This window comes from Hyaena hyaena, unplaced genomic scaffold (assembly GCF_003009895.1).
Source record: "Hyaena hyaena isolate Hyena2069 unplaced genomic scaffold, ASM300989v1 scaffold_45, whole genome shotgun sequence".
NCBI classification, from domain to species: domain Eukaryota; kingdom Metazoa; phylum Chordata; class Mammalia; order Carnivora; family Hyaenidae; genus Hyaena; species Hyaena hyaena.
In genome coordinates this window covers 2,965,120-2,990,086 of record NW_024080677.1, presented here as the reverse complement: position 1 = coordinate 2,990,086, position 24,967 = coordinate 2,965,120, and the positions used below count along the sequence as shown (strand labels likewise).

General features: G+C 40.0%; 1 protein-coding gene across 4 annotated transcripts in view; it reads right to left on the bottom strand.

Moving 5' to 3' along the window:
- Nucleotides 1-20,185, bottom strand: part of ULK4 (unc-51 like kinase 4) — a 567,394-nt gene extending 547,209 nt beyond the window's left edge. For all 4 annotated transcript variants that reach the window (XM_039230385.1, XM_039230386.1, XM_039230388.1 and 1 more), the window contains exons 1-7: nucleotides 20,129-20,185; nucleotides 15,258-15,451; nucleotides 9,918-10,017; nucleotides 6,652-6,791; nucleotides 4,177-4,339; nucleotides 1,795-1,896; nucleotides 1,039-1,122 (exon numbers count right to left, since the gene is read on the bottom strand). In XM_039230385.1, the coding sequence (XP_039086316.1) occupies nucleotides 1,039-1,122; nucleotides 1,795-1,896; nucleotides 4,177-4,339; nucleotides 6,652-6,791; nucleotides 9,918-10,017; nucleotides 15,258-15,395 (727 nt within the window). In that variant the 5' untranslated portion in view covers nucleotides 15,396-15,451; nucleotides 20,129-20,185. The remainder of the gene's footprint in view (nucleotides 1-1,038; nucleotides 1,123-1,794; nucleotides 1,897-4,176; nucleotides 4,340-6,651; nucleotides 6,792-9,917; nucleotides 10,018-15,257; nucleotides 15,452-20,128) is intronic.
- Between the last annotated feature and the right edge of the window lie 4,782 nt (nucleotides 20,186-24,967).

Here is a 24,967-nt window from a genome sequence, read left to right as displayed (position 1 = left end):
CAATATTCAAAACAAAAACAATAATCCAAAGTCGTCATTACAGGAAACAGATTTTATAGAAATCACCATCCTTAATATAAAGCTAAAGAAAAAAATAAGCAGTTTTGTTTTCTTTTAAGTAGTAGAGACTATTTTCAAAATAACATTTTGGCTTTTTCACTTAGGAGGACTCTTGAAATCTTGAAAGAATTCCATATTCCCAGTTTTTCCATGAATTACTTTCAAAAGTTTTTTTCGTAAAGTTGTTTTCATTTGTACATCTTAAGAATCACTTTTCTTCCAGTGCACAGCAAAGTGCTTTACTATGTTCAGGCCTTTTGGGGTTTTTTCCTTTTCTTGCCTTAAATTTGTTAGTGGTAGATGGTTACCTTAATCAAAATTCATCTGATTAAAGTTCCAATCCATTTAAGACACTACAATTATATCTTGTTTAAAGACTTTAGCAACTTGTCAGGGGCAACTGACAAACTCCCAACTTGCTCCTATTCGAACAGTAAACAGAAATAACTACAAAGAACAAGAGTACAAATTAATAGTACATTCACAAGAAACAAAATTTTTAAAATCTTTATACCAGATTTCTGTTGACATAGGAGCACAAAATAATTTGTGATTTTAAATGAAGGAATCTATTAGTAGTACTTTTTCATTTCATTATCTTAATAAAAAGGCAAAGGGGATGCTAACATTTCTAAAAATATCAATTTGGGGACTATATACAAAATGTAAATTTGGGGTTAGAAATCAAAAACAGACTTTGGGTAAGAGTGTACCATTAATAGTGTCAGATGTAACCTAACTGCATTTATAATTTTAAAAAACTTTTGAGGGTTTTTTTAATGTTTATTTTTGAGAGAGAGAGCATGTGCACAAGCAGGGGAGGGGCAGAAAGAGAGGGAGACACAAAATCCTAAGCAAATCTGAGCTGTCAGCACAGAGCCTGACATGGGGCTCAAATCCACGAACCATAAGATCATGATAGGAGTCAAAGTCGGACACTTAACCAACTGAGACACCCAGGCGCCCCAAAAATCCTACCTTTTGGAACAGGTGGCAGAGGATCTGCATAAAAAATCTTTTCAATTAATTCTGAAAAACTTTCTGAGAAGAATGGAGGTTTTCCTGAAATTACATGAAAAATTATAAAATTAAACAATAGTTGGCTATTACCAGCCTATAACTCTAAACAAATCTCAACTACTGACAGATTAGGACTACACAACTCACAGGAAAGTATACATATATATGTATGTATGTATGTATATGTGTGTGCATGTGTGTTTGTGTGGATACATATATATAGCAGTAACTACTTATTGAAAGCCTGGTCCAGACCACCAGGCACACTGTCTATTTTTCTAGGCACACTATTTTTCTATTTCTGTAATTCAAAACATGTCATCCTCAAAAAGATGCTAATGTATGTACGGACCATTATCTAAGGGCTGCATGGGCCACTGGACACATCTGAATAATTCACAGACACAGGTACCTTTATAAGAATTTCTACAGTTTTTAGTAAGTAAGCATATTTTAACATTCCAAATGATTATCGTGAAAAATACCTGTACGTCAACAGTTCCTTGACCTGGATGTCAAAGGTTCTGGGCATCTGCCTAGACACCAAGCATACAGGAGGAATACAGAGGGAGGGAAGCCAAAACCAGTATGTGTAAAAATTTAGAAAAGCTAGCTTTTTTCACGCCTTCCAGGCTGAATACTCGCAAACTACAACAGATTTAGTCTTTCTGTGTGTGCCCAGCTCTGATTTAAACTGTACCAGAAAGTAATCACCTGAAAACATTTCATAAAGCAGACAGCCCAAAGACCAGAGGTCACTGGTGATAGAGAAGTCAGTACCCTTCAAAATTTCAGGCGCTGTATATGTAAGAGATCCTACAAGTATAAAAAACAACTTTGTTAGGCATTTGTAACAATTCCAAAAACAAATCTACCTATGAAAGACCTGGTAAGGAAAAAAAAAAAAAAAAAAAAATTTAAATCTCAGCCCCTCCTTCATTTACCTCCCCCGGCCACAAAAGAAACTTGCAGGTAACAGCAGTGAGCTAGACTTGTTACAAAAAAGCCTAATGTACCTAAGAAAAAAAAAAAAAAAAAAAAAAAAAAAAAAAAAAAAATATATATATATATATAGCAAAAAAGCACATACATCAATATACACCTTCGTGTATATTTCACCTTTTTTAAAGTTTTCTAATTTTAAGGTTTCATTTACAAGGATATATAAGACTACAAACAGGTTTTGGATATCCACTTGAGTTAGAGGTGTAACACAATTCTGTATATCAAAAGAACCTCTGATTATAGTATTTTGATTAGAATAGGTTATACAGCATTAAAACTCCAAATTTCCACTGGCTTAGCAACAAAGTTTTATTTATTACTCAAACTACATGTCCACCACGGGTCAACACACACCACCACCCCCCCTCCGGCTCTGTTCTTCACAGTCACCCAAAGAGCCAGGCTGATAGAGGCTCCATGTCAATACATGCTCCTTCCATCACCCAAGACAGCAGGAAAGAATGTAGCACACCGCACACTGGCTCTGAAAATTCCCACCTCCAAGTGACTCACATCACTTCTGCTCATATTTCCTTATCTTTGGCAGGGAGAAGATGCAATCCTACCATGGATCCAGAAGAACAGGGAATATTTAATGAATGACACTAAGGTGTGCCACATATACTTTACACAAAGTTTAATATTACATAGAGAGCAAATTGTCAGGGCACCTGGGGGGCTCAGTCAGTTGAGAGTCCGACTCTCAATTTCGGCTCAGGTCGTGATCTCACAGTTCATGAGTTCAAGTCCCGCTTCGGGCTCTGCACTGACAGCAAGGACTCTGACTGGGATTTTCTCCCCCTCCCTCCATTAAATAAAATGTTTAAAAAAAAAAAAAAAAAAAGAGCAAATTCTTGAGCTAGCAAGTTCCCTTATTCACTAATGAGAGAAACCGAAGCTTAGAGGGTCCCCTGAGATCCCCTAAGTCACACAGCTGCTCACTTGCAGAGCACCCACCAAACCTCGACCTAAAAGCCTCCCACCTTCCAATGAGAATATTCTTTCCATGAAGGGAGTAATCACCAATCATCTGGAAAATAAAATTCAACTGAGGTAAACCTTCCAGCAAATACTATCACCAGGGCCCATTGCGGCCACAGCAACAGCCTCCTGTGTCCTCACATTTTAAAGTTTTCCTACATGACATTTTGGCTAGACGATCACATCTCATATATACATTCATCTCATTCACCAAACACTTACTGGAAGGCCTATCTACCTTTACTTCTGCCAGACCCTGAGAAAGCAAATTTAAGTAAGAACCCCACGGTGCCCAAGTACCCTGCCCAACACTTAGCCAGTGCGTGCGTCACTAATGCATCCTGAATGTGAACATGTCTCTCCTCTTCAACTAGAAATGCAAGGCCAGGGATTTCTGTCTGTTTGCTCACATTCATTATTTCCAGTATCTAGAACATGCCTAAATTTTTGTTGATTTATGCAATTTATTAGACATGAATCAATAAATGTACTAGTGAACAAATGAATATGAAGCCCCTAACTTCATAATTGAATGTCAAAAGACAATATAGAAAAATGGTCACATGTTAAGTTCGACTATAGAGTTACACAGGGAACATTACAAAAGGGCTATCGCTTCACACAATCTCCCCTCAAGTACAGAGACTCTAACATCCCAGACCCCATCTCACTGTCAAAACCACCGCCCAAGAACGTGCCCTAAAAATCTTAATTTCAGAATATTAGCTACTCATCAATGTTGAAAAAATATCTATTGAGCTGCTAGTATATGCCAGGCACTGTTCTAAGTGCTGAGAACACAGGAAATGCAGGAAAAAATGGCCATCCTTACGTAAAAACGAGCAGACAGGGACACAGGAAGCCAAGGACAGGATCCAGGTTTGTTAGAGCTTCCTGTACCTCACATAGTACTGGGTCTGTGCAAAACCCGCTAGGCCATGGGCAAAGCCATTCCCAAACCCAGGTTTGTCCTACACACTGTTATTTTCAATGTATTATTTTGACTGTCAAAAATGACAAAAATATACTATTTTGACTGGACATTATCTCCTAAACACGTGACTTGGGCAGCCCACAACTAGGCTTCCGATCTGTAAGCTTTCCACGTACCTTTGACTCTACTCTTTACTGTTTTCTTCAGTGCATTTTCCCCGCTATCACCTCCTCCTTCTTCTGCTGCCACCAAAGCAAAGAACTCTTCCAAATTTTCACCTTCCACTTTGGCCAAGCAAAAGTTACTGAACTTCAATGTGCCAGGCCCTTCCAAGAGTATCTATAAAGATTAAGAAATGTGTTGGAATCCAATTCTATTTGCACTTGCATCCTTACCTTTCATCTCACTGAAGAACTCTGAGCATGGGCTTTCCTGCTTCATCCCAACTCAAAATTTAAATGCATACAATTTTAAAAGAAGCTGAAGAAAAATCCAACACTTTAATAAGAGAATTAAATATTAAACTGCTCATTCTCAGATGTATACAATGAACACATCATAACCATAGGGGGTAAAACCACGTACTTTGGGGAAAGATGACCAATGTATGTGGAACGATCTATACTCATCAATCCTCCGTGACTGCTGAAGGGGGATTTGAAAACCCACCTGTCCGTGTTATTTACTCAAGGGTTCAAAACTAGGGATTTGAAGGTAAAGATCTAGGCCTAGATCCACCACTTACTGGCAGCCTGAGCTGGAGAGTTTACTCATTACCCTTTGTGAAGCTCAGTCTCTTCACTTGTAAAATGGGAAAAATAATACTGAACTCTTCAGATTGTTTTAAGGTTATTCATGTAAAGGGTTTTTTGACAATGACTGGCATGTGATAAGTGCTCTCTCAAGTCGGCTAACAGGATTTGTGATTAGAAGTTACCTGTTGAATGGTGAAACCATGCTAGTGTTCTCTTACTCGTATCTTTTCCCCCAGAGCCATTAAACTATTTCTGGGAAATCATGGCAGGCCAGGTGGATCTTTGTTTTCAAAAGCAGTTTAAGGTTTACCCTTAATTTTTGGTCACAAATACTAAGGATGTCTGGTAATCTACAACAGTGGCTTTTAAATTTTTTTGAGCACCAGATCCCCTGTGGGTCCTGTTCAGATAAACTGCCAGTCCCTGCCAGAAACCCCCCAGTTTCTGATTCAACAGGTCTGGGTGGGGCCCAAGAACCTACATTTCTAATGAGTCCCAAGTACTGCTGATACTGTTGGTCCGGGGAACACACTTTGAGAGCCACCAGCAGGGGTCAGCAATTTGCAATTTTTTAAGTTACTAAACATTTTGGACTTTGCAGGCCATAAGATCTTTGTCCTGATTACTCAACTCTGCAGCCAACCAACAACGCATTAATAAAAAGATGTGTTCTAATAAAACTTCATTTGCAGAATTAGTCATGCTGCCGGACCCTGCCAACCCCTGATCAAAAGAAAAGGTTACATTACAAATCAGTGTGAATTTCCTAGATTACATAGAACACTAGGCTTCATTCAAACAACTCCCTCACGGGGAGTTCTACAGCCACTGGGCCAAATCCCAGCCAGGACTTGTTTTTATAGAAGCATGAGCTAAGTGGTTTTTAAATTTCTAAATGGTTGACAAAAATCAAAATTAAGGTAAGTTTCCTTGATACATGTAAATTACATGACACTGACATGTCAGTGTCCATAAAGTTTTATTGAAACACAGCTGCACCCCTGCATTTACGTGTTCTCTACAGCTGTTTTCAGGGCTATGATCACAGTTAGGTGGTTGTAGACTTGAGGCAAGTATATAGATATTTCAAACAAGAGCTTCTGCTCATTATACAGTTTTTATGGATTTTTATGTGTTCTCTTACAGAGGGTCTATAATAACAACATTTCACAAGGAAATATTCAACTTTATTTCATCATGTACACTTTAACAAAGGAAAAGTAGCAACTCAAACCAGTAACAAGCACAATCCCTAAGAATATGTACTTATAAATAATAGATGCCATTAATTGAAAACACCAGAAAATGTCCTAGAAGCTTAACCTAAATATAGTACAGAATCCATCTTCATGTCAGAGACAAAGAGGCTAAGGCAGAGAGAGAAAACGGGTAACCTGTCCAGGTTCACACAACTTCTAAGCATCAGGGTCAACTGTGACTCAGAAAATAAGCAGGTTTCAGGACTCCACCTCACTAAAGCACATTTGGTTACACATCATTAATTTTACCAGAAAAGAAGCTATCTGACCCATTATACCAGTAATCAAGCAAAGCCAAAAATGCCATTATCAAACTAAAATAGTGGCTCAATCAGATACCACAATTTAAGAGCTAAGCAGCTTACTTTATAGATATACTGAGCTGATCGTTCACAATATACCTCAGCAGCAATAATAATTATTCAAAGGACTCTGAAGGGAGTGGAGACTTCGCATTCTAAGAGCTATTTCAACAGGTAGCTAAAAAGGTAGCTAAAACATGGCACTATGTTTTCATTTTTAAAATATTAAGTCAATTTCAAGACATTCTAAATTTTATCTAAAATTAAAAACACCTGTGAGAAAGCATTATAACTTAAGACAGAGCAGTTAGGAAATCAAAACTTCCGTGAACTACCTTGCTTGGAGAAATGTCACAAAAGAGAATGCCAAGCTGATGAAGGTGATGTAACCCAGCAATGAGGTCAACCCCGAATTCTCTCACAACATCTTCCGGGAGGTGTTCATCTTGAGCGATAACCATTTCTAAGGAACCACCTGCAAGTTGATTAAAATCGCCAATTTGAACCCCCAGCATTGACACAATGCCCCCAGGACGTTCCATGCTAGGAGATCCAGAGCTTTAAAACCTGATCTAATCAGCACACCTGGACAGGCTGGCGGGGGATAAACACGTGAGTGAACGCAGGGGTGTGCCCTCTCCAGAGCCCGCTCCCAGAGAACGACCGCCTGCGCTGGGAGAACGGCCCCTACACAAGCAGGTGAGAATCCCTCTGAAGGGACCATCCCTCTGGTGCTGTGACTATAGGGACTGAACTGCTGCAAAAATTAGTGGCAAATACTAACCCAAACTGTGCATTTAAAACACATTATGCTGGCCCTGTGTAGCAACATGGATGGACCTTGAGGGTGTTATGCTGAGCGAAATAAGTCAGGCAGAGAAGGACAAATATCATATGTTTGCACGTATAGGAGGATTAGGAGGAACTTTATGGAGGAACAAGGGGGAGAAGAAGGGTGGAAATGGTGGGGGAAAGGGAGAGAGGCAAACCATGAGAGACTCTTGAATGCTGACAAAAACTGAGGACTGATGGATGTGGGGGGAGGGGGGATGGGCATGGAGGAGGGCACTTGTGGGGATGAGCACTGAGTGTTATGTGGAAACTAATTTGACAATAAACTATTTGTAAAAAAAATAAAAATAAAAAAAATAAAAATAAAAAAAAACACATTATGCAGGGGCGCCTGGGTGGCTCAGTCAGTTGAGCGTCTGACTTCGGCTCAGGTCATGATCTCACGGTTCGTGGGTTCGAGCCCCACGTCGGGTTCTGTGCTGACAGCTCAGAGCCTGGAGCCTGCTTCAGATTCTGTGTCTCCCTCTCTATCTGACCCTCCCCTGCTCACGCTGTCTCTCTCTCTCTCAGAAATAAATAAAAAATAAAAACATTAAAAAAAAAACATTATGCAAAGTATAGCCACATTTACTCTTGTGCAAGGTTGGATCACATTCTACAGAGTACTGCATGGCAGAAAAGATGCCTTTTCTTAACAGAAGATCACAACCTTTAGTGTACATCACTGAGGAAATTAAGTGTCAAAAGCAAACACATTGCGAAATCCATCTGTATACTCTTCTAAGATCCCAGTCACATTTCTACCATCTACATGCCAGGAGCAAAACAAAAACAAAAAATTAAAGCATCAAGATTCCAAGAGGAGCCAAGTTCAGAGACACCTATATAACCCTGCACATAATGTTCCTTCCCCAGAGCACTGCTTTCTTTCTGAAGGTTGTGTATCCCAGGCAGCTGTCCTAACTTAGGTTCAAATAAACTGTTTTTCCTTTCTCTTTAAAAAAAAAAAAAAAAAAAGTCTTGGGACATCTGGGTGGCTCAATAGGTTAAGCATCCCACTCTTGATTTCACCTTAGGTCATGATCTCACAGTGGTGAGATGGAGCCCCATTTAGGGCTCCATGCTAGGCATGGAACTTGCTAAAAATTCTCTCTCCTTCCCTCCCTCCCCATTCACACATGTACACCTACATCCTCTCTCTTAAATAAGTAAAATTCTTTTAAAATTTTTAAAAAATTGGGGCACCTGGGTGGCTCAGTCAGTTAAGCGTCCAACTTCAGCTCAGGTCATGATCTCACGGTTTGTGGGTTCAAGCCCCGCGTCGGGCTCTGTGCTGACAGCTAGCTCAGAGCTTTGAGCCTGCTTCAGATTTTGTGTCTCCCTCTCTCTCTGGCCCTACCCTGCTCAGACTGTCTCTCTCAGAAAAAAATAAAACATTAAAAAAATAAAAATAAAAAATTTAAAAAATAAAAAGTATTAGCTGGCATCTGAAAGTTCAATCAGAACACTGTGACTAAGGTAGGAGGTATTGGGGGTTACTTTGTTTTGGTAAGTAAGGAACCACTCCAAATACAGGCATCAATTAGTAAGGTTGTAACAATGGTCGAGGAGCAGAAATCACAGCTGAAGCAAAAAGTAACACAGAGAAAGTTAAAGTTGCCTGATCACCTCAACAGTGTGTACAGCTGTGAAAGTAAGTAAACCATAGTCCTTTCCTATTGATTCAGAAAAAAATAAAATCCAAATAAGTTATTATTCCAAATAACCTAAGATGATTCACTGTTATAAATTCTAAGTGCCAATAGGTAAGACTCATAAAGCTAAAAATTACAATATACCTTATTATTTAGTGATCCTTCACTATTACTCCACGTATAGGTAGAAGTACACTAACAGTGGTACTTTTTCCCTGAAGACCCTGAAACTAAAATCCCAGAAAAGTGATATTCATTTTTCTCCCTAAACACGGCCCTAGAAAGTTGTATCAAGCAAGAACCGTAACAGTTATCTCTATTGTTAGGAGGTGGTATTTGTCAACTCTTATTTTTTTTAATGTTTACTTATTTTTAGAGAGAGAGACAGAGTGCAAACAGGGTAGGGTCAGAGAGAGAGGGAGACACAGAATCTGAAAGCAAGCTCCAGGCTCTGAGCTGTCAGCACAGAGCCCAATGTGGGGCTCAAACTCAAAGACTGTGAGATCATGACCTGAGCCGAAGTCGGATGCTTACCAGACTGAGCCACCAAGGCACCCCTGTTGACCCATCTTCGTACTTTTTCACATTGCCTAAGTTTTTAAAAACACCAAGTATTCTTTTCATAAAAATAAAAATATGATCACTTTATAAACTAATTAGCTAATAGCTACTTGACCTAAAATACTTGGTTTTTATTCTTTTTTTTAATAGTTTGTCAAGTTGGTTTCCATATAACACCTAGTGCTAACCCCAACAAGTGCCCTCCTCCATGCCCATCACCCATTTTCCCCTCTCCCTTACCCACATGGATTTTATTCAATAGGAAAACTTGTTGGATAAATTAATCACTAAAAAATATTTCTACATTTTTATGTAGGTGATTTAGTAGTATTTTATACCAAAGTAAACCTCAAATTGAATTTGTCTTACCAAATGTCTTACCAAACATCTTTGCTCTTTTCCCTACCCTCATATCCAAACAATTTATGTGCAAGTCAACTGACTCAATAGTATCAAGTGCCTATATTTGTAACACAAAAGGAAAACAAAACCTACATGTTTGCTTAAAACGACCTAAGGTGGATATATTTGTACCATGTCTTATACACGCTTACCTGTGCAGAGTTCCACCACGAGCCAGAGATGATTGCTGGTTTCATACCATTCATGAAAAGTTACGATATTCTTGTGTTTAATTTCATGGGTGAGACGGACCTGTAAAAACACGGCATTCACACACACACCAACACACACACACACACGTTCTTAAAACCCTTGCATCTGTTAAGAAACACCTAAACACACAATTGGGTAATCGTAGAATTTGGTGGAATTTTATACAGATATTGCAAATGATTGTTAGAAGGCTGGTGACATGGAAAAATGGTAATTTAATATACAATCTTAAAAAAATTCATGCAATACAGTTTTGTGTATTTGTGTAAACATAACATTGCAAAATAAATATTCATAGGAAAATGACCAAAAGGTATATTTTGAAATAGCTGAAGTGCTGGTGATTTTAATCTTTTCTATTTTCTAACAGTGAGCATACAATACTTTCATAATCAGGAAACAAATCATTTTCAAGGAAGAAAAAAAAACTTTACTAAGAAAAAATAACTTAAAGGTTCAATGATAGTTAAATTACATATCAACTGATAAAATATTAGCCCAATATATTAATTTTATAACGTAAAAAATGTTAGCATAATAATGTGAAGAGAAAAAGGCAAGAAACAACATTATGTAATACCATGATTTTAAAATTGAAACCGGAGGCGCCTGGGTGGCTCAGTCGGTTAAGCATCCGACTTCAGCTTGGGTCATGATCTCACTCACGGTTTGTGAGTTCGAGCCCCGCATGGGGCTCTGTGCTGACAGCTCAGAGCCTGGAGCCTGCTTTGGATTCTGTGTCTCCCTCTCTTTCTGGCCCTCCCCCACTCATGATCTGTTTCTCTCTGTCTCAATAATAAATTTTTAAAAACATAAAAAACATTTTAAAAAATTGAAACAGAACTCATAGTAAAAAAGACTAGAACAAAAAAAAAAAACAGGACATCACTGCCTCACATGATGGAACTATGCTGCCCTTTTTTTTCTTCGACCCATTCTTCTATATCGTCCAAATTTTCCATAATGATGATGTATTAATTTTACAATATTTAAAATAACTCCCAAAGGGTTTTACAATTTTCTTTTTAAATATATCCTTAGTGGGGATGATTAGCTGGCTCAGTAAGTAGAACATCCAACTGTTTTTCTCAGGGTCGTGGGTTCAAGCCCCACACTGGGCATGGAGCCTGTCTTTATATATTTATTTATTTATTTATATATATATACACACACACACACACCCATATACATATGTATCTGTCTATATATATATACACACACCCTTAGTGAATCCTAGGATCAATTCACTCGGGCTATCAAAAGAAGAATCGTTACAGTGAACACACACTGATCTTGAAATGTACATTTCCATTAGCTCATGAGAACGCACCAAAACAAGCGTCAATTCCAAACTCAGTAATAAAGATGCGGAGGCGCCTGAGGGGCTCAGCCAGTTAAGAGTCTGACCCAGGCTCAGGTCATGATCTCACAGCTCGTGAGTTCGAGTCACACAGCAGAGAGGCTGCTTCAGATATTCTGTTCCCTCTCTCTCTGCCTCTCACCTCCCCAGGGTGTGCTCTCTCGCTCTCAAATATTTTAAAATAAAATAAAATAAATAAAATAAAATAAAATAAAATAAATAAAATAAAATAAATAAAATAAAATAAAATAAATAAAATAAAATAAAATAAAATAAAATAATAAAATAAATAAAATAAAATAAAATAAAATAAAGACACAAGAGCCTGTCTGTTAAAAATAATACTAATTTGCCTCAGGGGGTTTTGCTTTCTCCCTTTAAAAGCCCATTAAAAATGGAAACTAGAGTCACAAAAATGTGTGCTTTATTAGCAAACCATCCAGACTCAGAACTGGTGACAACTACCTAAGTCCTCTGGATCCTGGTTTTCTGATTCTCTTACACACACACACACACACACACACACACACACACACACTCTACTTAGTCACACAACACAGGCTAATGGGCCCTAATCTGTGGACATACAGAGCCCCCTATTTTAGAAATGGAATGTGGTATATACACTCCAAGAACAACTCGGGTTCATATTCTAACACAAAGAAAGGGAAATGAATCCACATAGTTTAGAAGACACATAATTTAGATGAGAAGAAACAAATCAAAGTGGTCAAGAGAATTTGAGGAGCACCTTGTTATAAACTCCCCATAACTTCTGTCCCAGTAGACACTAAGGAGGGCACATGGTGAGCATGTTTAAAGATTGCCACTGATTCAGCCACTGGAAGAAGAAGGTCCTAATGAAAAATAAAGGTGTGGAAGTTCCAAAGAAATCAGGCCACAGCGAAGCCTCCTACACTGCCTATCTGTATATGCCAAGTATCTATTCTTCCAGACACCTCAGCTCTTTCCATCTTGCCCTCCACCTGCACCTCCACTACCCATCTGTTGAAATAATACACTGTATATGCTGGATTAAATATAATAAAATTAATTTCCTTTCAATGTGGCTACTATGAACTTTAAAGTTAGATTTGTAGCCCCCATTATGTTTCAGTTGACCAGCATTGTTGGATTTTTACTAATAATCGTATCATCCCCCAAATCTGGCACACATACTAGCTCATGACCACCACTCCTTAACTTACCAACTCTCGCTAGTACTCCAATTCTGGTTCAGTTCAAACCTCCACTCTCAGCATCTACACAAGCAACCAAAGCAGATGCAAGCCATGCTGACCGATCCAATTTCAGTTTAGGATCCCCAATCTTCAATGGGCCCGGCTAGTCTGTACACCAAGTGTCTATTCACACGTTGCTTTCCTTCTGCCTAGAACACTGACTTCCCCTCCCCTATCTAATTGAGGACTTAGCTTCTGATCCCATCTTATTAGAAGAGAAATGCCTATGTTCCTAGTGCCGAATCTACAAACCAAGATGTAAACCAAGACATGAATCTTATCTCATATACCTGTCTTTCCTCAACTATGCCCACTCCTTACAAAAGCCAACACCTCCTGACATCCATTAAAATAGCGATCTTCAAAACAAAACAAAAAAAAACAGAAACAAGTGTTGCCAAACATGTGGAGAAATGGAATCCCTTGTCCACTGTCAGTGGGAGTGTAAAATGGTACAGCCTCTGTGGAAAACAGTATGGCAATTCCTTTAAAAAAAATTAAACTAAAATACCCCATTTCTGGTTATATCCAAAAGACTGAAACCAGAGTATGTCCTGAAGATGTATGTGCACAGCCATGTTCATAGCAGCATCATTCACAATAGCCAAAAGGTGGAAGCAACCTAAGTGTCCAGAGACAGGTAAATGGATGAGCAAAATGTGGTATTTACATACAATGGAATATTATAAAAATTAAAGAAATTCCGACACACGCTACAACATGGATGAACTCTTAGGACATCATGCTAAGTGAAGTCAGTCAGTCATAAAAAGACAAATCATGTATGATACCACTTATATCAAGTACCATTCAGAAACAAAGTAGAATGGTGCTTGCCTGGGGCTGGGGACACAGAAATGGGGAATTATTTCCTGACGTGTATAGGGCTTCAGTTTTGCAAGATGACAAAAGTTCCGGACAATTTAATAATCGCACTTTGGGTATTTGCCCAAAAGAGTTGAAAACAGGTCCACACAAAAACCTGTTCACACATGTAGCACCTTCATTCACAATTAAAAACAATCAAGATGCCCTTCAATAGGCAAATGAATTTTTTAAAAACTGGTACATATATGCAATGGAATACTGTTCATCAATAAAAAGAAACGAGCTATCAGCCACAAATAAACAGAGAAAACTTAAATGCATATTGCCAAGATGTCACCTGAAAAGCCTACATACTGTGTAATTCCAGCTACATTACATTCTGGAAAAGGCCAAATTATGGACACAATAAAAAGATCAACAGTTACCCGGGGCTGGGAGGAAGGCGGAGGGATGACTAGGTGGAACATGGAGAATTCTTAGGGCAGTGAAACTCTTCTGTATGATACTATACAGATACAGGTCATCATACATTGTCCAAAACTATGGAATGTCAACACCAAGAGTGCACTCTAATGTGAATTATGGATTTGGGATGGTTATGATGTGTCAATGTGGGTTCATCGTTTGTAATATATCTGCCACCTTGATAGGGATGCTGACAATGTGGAACACTAGACATGTGTGGGGACAGGGAACATAGGAGAAATCATTACACTTTCTTAATTTTACTGTGAATCTAGAACTGTTCTTGGGGCACCTGGGTGGCTCAGTCAGTTAAGTGTCAGACTCTTGATTTTGGCTCAGGTCATGATCCCACAGTTGCCAGATGGAGCCCAGCCCAGGGGGGCCCAAACTCCATGGGGAGTGTGGAGATTGCTTAAGATTCTGTCCCTTTCTGGGGAGCCTGGGTGACTCAGTTGGTTGAGCATTCAACTTTGGCTCAGGTCATGATATTGTTGTTCGTGGGTTCCAACCCCACATTGGGCTCTGTGTTGACAGCTCAGAGCCTGGAGCCTGCTTCAGATTCTGTATCTCCCTCTCTCTCTGCCCCTCCCCTGCTCACTCACTCTCTCTCTCTCTCAAAAACAAATGTTAAAAAAAATTTTTAATTAAAAAAATTTTCTCCTTTTCTACCTCTGTCCTCCCCTGCTTGCTCAGGTGCACTCTCTCTCAATCAATAAAACTGCTCTTAAAATATTAACTTTAAAAAAAAAAAAGAAGCTATAAAGATGGTGATGGTTGTACAGCAACATTAATGCACTTAATATCACCACTGTACACTTAAAAATGGTAAAGATGGTAAACTTTTTGATATGTGTATTTTACCACAGTGGGGAGGGGGTAAAAAAAAAATAAAAAATAAATAAAAAAATAAAAAAGCTAAGTTTGGTCCAGGAGCCTGGGCTATAAATTTCCAACCCAAGTCACTCTCGCCCAATGTCCTTCCTTTAGCAAACTTCATCACACATGCTCACTTTAATAGTAAATGATCTAGGGGGGTGCCTGGCTGGCTCGGTCAGACTCTTGGCCTTGGGTTGGGGAGTGTGAGCCCACGTGGGGTAGATTATTTAAATAAATAAAACTTTAAAATATAAAAATTTTTTAAACGATCTAATATAGACTATATTTTTCCTGACTTTTCCCAAAAACACCACTAAATTGCTAATTACTTAGGGAAGTTTGTTAGTCATTATTCAGGATTGGTGGCACGAAACAGACAGGTCACCCATTCCAGATTGAAAATGTGGCCTTTGCTATAGTGAGTTGAATGGCTTCTGTGTATATGCTTCTTATTCTCCTTGATCACAGCTCTGTGTTTTCCCAAAGGGAGGAAAATATACTTGACTTACCCAATTGGTTATTTCAGGCCTTTTGCACTTATCAGTACAAAGAATAGCTACAAAATTGATTGTTCCCTTCCGCCGCCCTTTATAAACAACGGTCTTGCTTCCTCTGCCAATCTCCTCATACAGAATGAAGTTTTCCATCTCTGGGCCAACTTCTCACATTGGATAAAACAACAGCCTAATAGCATCTCTAGCTCCTAAAAAGTAAACAAAAATAAAACTTATAAATGCAAGCTAGTTGTATGATTAATTAGCCTAAGATAGTATGCAAACCTAATAATTCTATAAACTGAAAATACACCTCCAAGTGTTGGATACTACTGTCTTTTTATAGGGTGAAAAAAAAGCTAAGGGGAAAATAAAACAATTGGAAGACTAATACTCAACTTCCTCCAAAAAGATCTTAACAAAAATGATGAAAATGACAGTTATTTCCAACACATGTAACAAAATGAGGGATGAATGAGATTCCAAATTATCTTGATACTTTTCTTACTTTGTTACAAGGAAGGCACATTGTGTCAATATCAGTATAGAATGGGGTGACATATGACCCACCTAAACTTCAAACTATGAGAAGCAAGAGACAATGTATGTTAAAACACTTTATAAACAAATTTGGAATGATGAGATTTGCATCTAATCCACAGAGATTCTAAGAAATCAAACCAAATAGTATTTAAAGCCAGCTGTTACCAAAACTCCTGGTTCCTGAGCCAAATCCAGCCTGCTGCTTTTGTAAATAAAGTTTAACTGGAACATAGCCACACCCATTCACTTACATATTGTCTAAGGCTCCTTTTAGACTACAATTACAGAGTTGTTATAACAGAGTAATGGCTTGCACACATTGAAGAATACTTACTATCTGGGCTTTTACAGAAAAAGTTTGCCTACTCCTGTTTTAAATTAAAAAAAAAAAATGGTGGGGCACCTGGGTGGCTCAGTCAGTTAAGCATCCGACTTTGGCTCAAGTCATGATCTCACGGCTTGCTAGTCCGAGCCCTGCTTTCGGCTCAGTGCTGACAGCTCAGAGCCTGGAGCCTGCTTCAGATTCTGTGTCTCCCTTTCTCTCTGCCCCTTCCCCACTCACATTCTGTCTCTCAAAAAATGAGTATTAAAAAAAATTTTTAACTAAAAAAAAATTTAACCAACCACTTCATTATCTAGGATATAAGCAGTTAAGAGATTTCATTTTCTTGGCCAACAAAATGCCCCAATTTGCATGAAGGAATAGGAGTTGATGTAGTGTTTTATCATTTAGATTTTAGTCAGAATTGAAGTACAGTAGTGGATTCAGGATTTTAAACAACATACTTACAATATAATCAAAGTAGTTACTCAATTTGCAAAATATATTTTAAACTGGCATCTCTTAGATGGAAGGATTTTACATACTATAGAAAATTTCTCAGAAATTATCCAGTAAGCAGTTAAGATGTACTCTTTAAAAGCAGCTCATGTTTCTATATGGTATCTATTAAGTCAGAAACTATACCAAAAACACTTTGTAATAGAGAATGTAAAATATAAGCTAATGGGTATGGTGTTTCTTTTGGGGGCAGATGAAAATATTCTGTAATTAGTACTAATGGCTGTAAAACTTTGTGAATACACTAAAAATCACTGAATTACACACAGTAAAGGGGTGAACAGTATAGGATGTGAATATCACAATTTTTATTGATATAATTTACATATACATTAAGTTTAAAGTGTACAATGTGTTGGTTTCACACATTTATGCATCATAATCTGATTACTACCATAGCATTAGTTAACACCTCTACAGGTCACATAATTATCACTTTTTTGTGGTTAAGAACATTTAAGATTTAGTCTCATAGCAACTTTGAAGTACATAACTAATTCTTGTTTAGTTTAATCACTAAGATGTACATTAGATCTCTAGAACTTATTTTCTGTTGTGGGTCATACAAAAGCAGACTGAGAAACAGATTTGGCCAAGAGGCAGCCATTTATCCTGTCTTGGTATATGGAACCAGTAATCCAAGAATCTAGCAACTATTTCTAGGATTCCATCTTCCAATAAAATTAAAATCTACTGCAAAAAGGGAAATATTCTACTATAAAGATGTACAGGCTAGTATTACATTTATTTGAATTACAAACCTGGTCTCTATACCAAACCAGAAAAACTCAGACTATTGCCAGCAAAATTCTTTAAGCAGAAAAGATGTGGGGAAAATCTGAATTTAAATCAATGGAAACCCAGGGCACCCGGGAGGCTCAGTTGGTTGGGGTCCGACTTTGGCTCAGGTCATGATCTCACAGTTCGTGGGTTCGAGCCCTGCACCAGGCTCTGTGCTGACAGCTCAGAGCCTGGAGCCTGCTTCAGATTCTGTATCTCCCTCTCTCTCGGTCCTCCTCCCCACCCCACCCCCACCCCATTTATGCTCTTTCTCTCTGTGTCTCACTCTCAAATATAAACATTAAAAAATTTAATAAAATAAATGGAAACAGAAAATGGAACAAATAGTAAAAGTGTTAAGAGAAATAAGTTTCCTCTATGTTCCTCTCTTCCCTAAAACCCACTCTTTATTTTTTTTTTATTTTTTTAATGTTTTATTTATTTCTAGGAGAGAGAGAGAGACAGCGTGAGCAGGGGAGGGTCAGAGAGAGAGGGAGTCACAGACTCTGAAACAGGCTCCAGGCTCTGAGCTGGCAGTCAGCACAGAGCCCGACGCGAACCCACAAACCGCGAGATCATGACCTAACCGAAAGTCGGACGCTTAACCGACTATGCCACCCAGGCGCCCCTAAAACCCACTCTTTAAAAAGAACCAATCCTGACTCCTGACCTACCAAATGAGTGTAGAGCCTTCTTAAGATTTTCTCTCTCTCCCTCCCCTGCTTGCAGGCATGCATGCTCACTCGCCTTCTCTCACCCTCTCTCTCTCAAATAAACAAATAAATAAAAAGAATTGATTTCTTGAGAATAAGATTTTAAGTCACAAGAAAAAAACTAAATCTGGAGTGCCCCAGGGGCTCAGTCAGTTAAGCATCCGACTTCAACTCAGGTCATGATCTCACAGTTCAAGGGTCTGAGCCCCGTGTTGGGCTCTGTGCTGACAGCTAGCTTAGAGCCTGGAGCCTGTCTTCAGGTTCTGTATCTCTCTCTCTCTCTCTCTCTCTGATCCTCCCCTGCTCGCGCTGTCTCTCTCTGACTCTCAAAAATAAACATTAAAATTTTTTTTTAAAAAAGAAAAAAAGAAATCTTTACATTTTCAATTTGATCCAACCCAAATTCTTTTCTGAAATCTTTCACTGAGTAGTGGCATCTGAGCAGAACAGGCCTTCTGAAATTAACAAAACGCATCAATTACAAAGTCAGCTTCCATAAGGTTGGTTTACTATTGAAGCACTTCCCCTCTCTGGGGCTCAATTTCCTTAGAGTAAAATAAGACTTGGATCAGATAATCTTGTAAGTTATCTTTCAAATTGGAAATCCCACAGTTTTAAGATTCTTTTTGACTCCAAGGACATCCTCACCTTATAATTCCTAATATGCATTTTTTAATGTGTAAGCTCTTAAATTATAAAACACAAATACAGAAAACTCCCACAAAATATATGTATAGTTTAATGAATTATCATAAGAGGGACTCACCAGCCTTGAGCTCAAGCCCCTTACCACACTGACAGCACAGAACCTGCTTGGGATTCTCTCCCCCACTCTCTACTCCAGTCCCATACTCTCAAACAAACTTAAAAAATAAATAAGGACAACCTTGTGATCACCACCCACTTTGCCTGCCACCCAGAAGCCCCTTCGTGAGCCTATGGCAATCACAACTCCTCTTTTGCTAAAGTAATCACTCTCCTCACTTTCACAGTTGTCACTTTCTGACGTATCTTTACCGTTTTCTCACTGAGTGTGCATTCCCAGACACCACAGTTTAGTCTTCCACGTTTTCTAAAGTTATGGAACGTCTTTTAAGGCTCTTTTAATCTACGAGTCAACCTAGGTATTGTCGGAGAAGCCAGAAGTCAGAGCAAGTCACACTTAGGAGTAAATGAGCCATCTGGGGGGGGGGGGGGGGGAGGGGTGCAGAACCTACGTTCAACAAACCCTTGGAAACTGACCAGAACCCTCCCTTCATTTGTACCTTCCAATCATTAACTCCTCCGCTAGCAGGAGCCACCGCTGCCCCAGCCCAGACCTACCAAGTAAGAAATCCTGGCGGCGGAGCCCAGCAAGCTGTGGTCTAACTCACACTCTGGATGTACCCTCAGCTTTGCTAACCGCAGACCAAAACAACCTTTTTCGAGGGCATAAAAGGTGGCAGGTACTGCGCTTTGCATTCAACAGGTGCTTCTCCTCGAAACTCGTTACAGACCAAATTATCTGCATGCTTTTGAGTTTAGTCTGACCTGGAAAGTGCAGGCTCTGAGTCGCTAAGACCCGCCCCCCCCCCCCCCCCCCCCAAGCCGCTCATGCCCAGCGAACTGGCGGCCTTCACTACCTCTCTACGTCCAACGACATCTGTCAGCACGGCCGGCTTAGAACTCGGTAAGCGTCGCTGGGGTGGGCTTTAGGGGAAGAACTCCGAATCTAGGGCGTCCATAAAGTGCATTTCCCGAACCCGACAGCCACGAATCCCCCCTGCATCCAAATCCTCGAAGAGGTACCCCGTGTGCCCTGAACTAAAGCCTCGAGAAAACTGTTTAAGGTTTTTAGCTTAACACGGTAACAAAGCAGAACCCTAAGAGAGAGGAAGACGCGAGCGGCACAGGGTCCGCGGAGGGAGGGCAGGTGAGTGGCGCCCCTCCAGGCCTGTAGTGTCCCCCGCGCTCACTCATGGAGACCCGAACCCAAATTCGTGGACCCTACAACTACCACTGCCACTCACCCGAATACTCAGTGGGGAGAAGCCGCGGACCCAGTGGAGTGCTCCCGCGAAGGCGCGCGTCTCGGCTTCCACCCCTTCAGGACGGGCCCACTGGCCAAGGCCAGGGGTGAAGCAATGGCGTACAGCGGAACGCGCAGGCGCAGTTCGAAGCGGTACTGTCCAGCACCCCTCTGCATTTGGGTTCGCCCACGCCGTCTCCAGGGCAGCACGCAGAACGCCGGAAGGAGCGCGGGGCGCTGACTGGCTGAGCTGACTGGGTTCCCATTGGCTGGGGGCCGGAAGTGGGGGGCCGTGGCGGAGCGTTTGTCCAACCTCACTGAGCTTGGGGACCTGGTTCTTGGGCAGATGGGGAAGGGCACCTGCTTGGGCAGTAGGTTCGCAGTTGGGGGCTACGAAAACCTGGGCACTGTCATTTCTTCCCATCCGTTTTTTGACGCTCGCCAGAGCTCAAGGACCTGGCAACATAGTCTGAGTAACGAATAGCTCAGAAAGAAGCCGGCATCTCGCGTTCCTCAGTCTTTAGAAAACTGAAGACTATGGATTATCTTGCTTCTTGCACGTGAGAAAACAGACCAGATTCTCCGTCTGACTGTTTATGGTTTTCAAAGCTCCACGTCCCCAAATTCCAGCCACCAGACAACGTTAACACCGCCTCCCCTCTTCCTTACATTCAGGTTAGCTCAGTGATGCTCAAGCTTCAGCATCTGAATCACCTGTGTCGAAACACATTTCTGGGTCCCACCCACAGAACTTCTGACTCTGTGCATCTGGGTGAGGCCCAAAATTTTTCAGGCAACACTGAATAAGCCTTTTAGCGCCTTACTCTTGCATGTGAACACATAGAAATATCAAGATATGTGAGGAAAGATTCTAATACGAAAGAGATTAAAATGAGCGAACCAATGAAAGTAACTCAAAGGAAACATGCAATGAAGAAGCCAGGCCAAAACTCCAAAATTGTTAATAATCTAGATATGAAAATGCATAGCATCTATAGTTTGTATTCTCTTTTTCCTTTAATCCAAGAGATATTTAAGAGCAGTTTTTATTCGTTTGCTTTTAATTAACTGTTTAGATGTTTTTCAGCTGTGTGTATTTGGTTTGGGGAAGCTATTTGAAACTTCCTTTGTTATATAATAGATGGTTAATATTTTTTAAATGTTCCACAGGAGTTTGGAAGGAAGATTTCTTTCTTATTTGTTGGGTTCAGTATTTCATATGCATATTTTCAAGTTTATTCACTGACATGTTTGAATCTTCCAGACCTTCTTTTTATGTTGCTTCATCCTAATTTTTCTACCAGTGACTGAGAAGGGTGTTTTGAAGTTACTCCTTATGGTTGTGGATTTGCCAATTATTTGTTTCTGGGTTTAGTTCAAGGTCAGTGAGCTTAGAAAAACAACAACTAAATGATCCCAGTGAAAATGGGAGGCCAACATTATTAAAGTTAAAACAGAAGCGATTAAAACATAAAGGGAAAAAATCTAACCAGGAATATAAATTCAGAGGGCAGGAGATTGTTTCCATGGCTCTCTTCTGGGTTGTAATTTCCCCCAGAGAACCAGACACAGAAGCTGACCATGGTGCCCTGGGGTCCCCAGCCCAGGTTACCAGCTCAGGGAATGGACTGTACTGGAGACAGAAGCTGGAGTCTAGAAGCCTCCAGACCCATGCAGCCCATCTCTCTGGAAAATCTGGGAGGGAGCATGATCATTCTTCTAGCACCAGCTTACAAGTGTAAATACACTGAAAGAGCCAGATGCCACCTCCCTCTTGGATGGGAGATTTTCTACCTTATAATACTAACCCATAGCTTTTAAAATTTCTAGTCTCCTGGGAGATCTTTTCCCTTTAATAACAAAATTAATCACTCTTAACATCCATTCCACATAGTGTGGCAACTCCAGGATGGACTAGATTTTCAGAGAAATTACAATTTTGGGTCATTACTTGTAACAAATTCCTTAATGACTGGTCCCTTCTCACGATCTCATCTTCAGTACATCCTATGCACCTCTGACCCCACTTCCCCTCATGCGCCTGATGGTGCTTTCTTCCCCAAAACCATGTTACTATGCAAAATATATTGTACTGATAGTGTGGTAATAACAGGGGTTACAACCCAGAAAGGAAGGAACTTAAAAATTAATGTTAGACATGGCCATGGCAAGGGTGTTAGAAAGCAAGCACTTGTACACGGCCAGTGAGGGAGCAGTTTGGCAATACGTATCAAAATAGCAAATGAACATCCCCGTTGACCAAGCAGTTCTTCTAAAAATGTATCATATATATGTGTGTGTGTATATGTATATATTCTTACATTTGAAAAATGACAGGGGCGCCTGGGTGGCTCAGTCGGTTGAGCATCCGACTTCAGCTCAGGTCATGATCTCATGGTTCATGTGTTCGAGCCTCACATCAGGCTCTGTGCTGACAGCTCATAGCCTGGAGCCTGTTTCGGATTCTGTGTCTCCCTCTCTCTCTGACCCTCCCCTGCTCACGCTCGCTCGCTTGCGCTCTCTCTCTCAAAAATAAATAAAACATTTTAAAAAATTGAAAAATGACATATGCACAAAAGTATTCAGTGCAGCCTCATCTGCACTGAATTTTAAAAAAACTGATAACAACTCAAATGTATATCAGCAAGAGACTGATGTGATTAGAAATGAATTTTCTCTTTGTGTACTGATATAAAAATATCCCCAAGACTAGTTATTAAGAACGAAAAGCAAGGTGCATAACGCTGAGCATAATATACTACCATTTGTAAAAAGAAAAAAAGAGGAGCAAGATCACATGTGGATATTCACTGATATATGCAAAGAATAGCTCCAACATCTCCTGAAGGAAAGACAAGAAACAGTAACAAGCTGATTGTCAGAGGGGACCTGAGTGGGTGCAGGGCCGGGTATAAGAGACACAATTTGTACATCTCAAATTTTAAACCACATAACTGTACTACCTTCTCTACCTTTATGTCACATAATTTAAGTAAATACATATTTTAATTATATATAATACACGTATATGTTTTATATATACATGCAAATATACATATGTCCATAAATGGACAAAATGGAGTGTGGCTTGTCTACATTGGGCAAGCCTTCCCGCTTTGCACCATGCTCCTCCCTCAGACTCTCCCTAAAGCTCCATTTTCCTTTCTCACCTCTTCTACCCAATCCAGGCCTCACACCCCTCCTTCTTTGTCTTCAGGGAAATATTCTAAGTCCCATCATTTTATCTGATGGAGCACCTGAACTTCTAGTCTATTAATGACCTCCTCTAGACAGAACTGATCTAATCTTTCACCAGCAGAAGGTTGTTAAGGAGTTTCCCTAAACAAATGTTGCCCACTCCTAATTGTTACCTTTAGGAATGCAAAGAGTTTGTAGGTTGTTTGAATTTCGAGTTTTCTCTTAACAAATCTCAAGCCAAATTACTAAGCCACACCCCCTAACACTCACTAACTGTTTCTAAAACAGGAAGGGCTGTTTTCCTCTCCACCTTCCTGGTACACAGTTAACACTGATATGAGTGTTCTTATCCATCCATCTCACAAGCAGCTCTGATTTTCTGCCTGAGGATAAATTCACATGTGACTGGATGGTATCAAAGGCTTAACATTTGCTTTGTGACTTGTAAAACATACTATTTTTAAGCATAGGAAAGCATTTCCCATGTGGAGATTAGCGATTCACCTATTTTTCTACTTTCATTGTTTCAGTGTCTATATTGGATTATTCAGTCCATCTGGAATTTATTTTGGTGAACATTGGGAAATTTGGTTCTAACTTTATATGCCTCAGAATAATTAATCAGTTGTCCCAGCATTCACCTCCCTTTCCTTGGACACTTGTGATCCCTCCTTCATTATAGACCAGGTTTTTAATATGCACATTAAGGTCTGTGTCTAGGCTATTAATTTTCATCTGTTAAGCTACTTGTGAAGTAGAGATGATCCTTAAAAATTTGGGTCTTAGGGGCACCTGGGTGGCTCAGTCAGTTAAGCGTCCGACTTCAACTCGGGTCATGATCTCACAGTGTGTCGCTTCGAGCCCTGCATCGGGCTCTGTGCTGACAGCTAGCTCAGAGCCTGGAGCCTGCTTCAGATTCTATATCTCCCTCTCTCTCTCTGACCCTCCTCTGCTCATGCTGTCTCTCTCTCTCTCTCTCAGAAATAAATAAAAAAATAAAAATAATTTGAGTCTTAAATGTTCATAACATGGAAGAAAGAAAAATTGCCTGCAGAGAATGAAAGGATAGGATGTGAAGAACGTAAGGAAGGGGAATGGTTAAGACGAGGCAGTGCACTGTGTGTGACGGGGAGTCATTTAGAGTAGAAGCACTAAGATACACTAACAGCCCACCTGTGGCTGCAGACCATCAAATTATGAGTAAAAACGTCTGGCACAGCGACCCTCTGAAGTCTGCTGCAGTCTAGGAACAGGATCAGAGGAACTATATGTATTAGAAACGCATTCATTCAACAAATATATACTCAGGGCTACTGTATGTCAGGCAAGGCATTCTCTCTTGAGTCTAAAGCAGTGAACAAAAAGATAGGATTTCTGTCTCACAGAGCCTACTGCAAGTAGAGAGAAATATTGTCCCTGGAGTAGACTATGTAGTCAGTGGGGCTTTTACATCTTGGTTTTCTTTTAAGATAGGCATTGTGGATGATTGTCAACTACTTGGCAGTGCAGAACATGAATCTCTTCCTTCTCTTTGGGTTAGGTTGAGGTGCTTACCATCTGAGGTTGAGCTGGCCAGAAGTGGAACCTGAGAAGGGGATTTTTGTGCATGTGATTTATTGGGAGTGTTGCTAGGAAGAGTGGA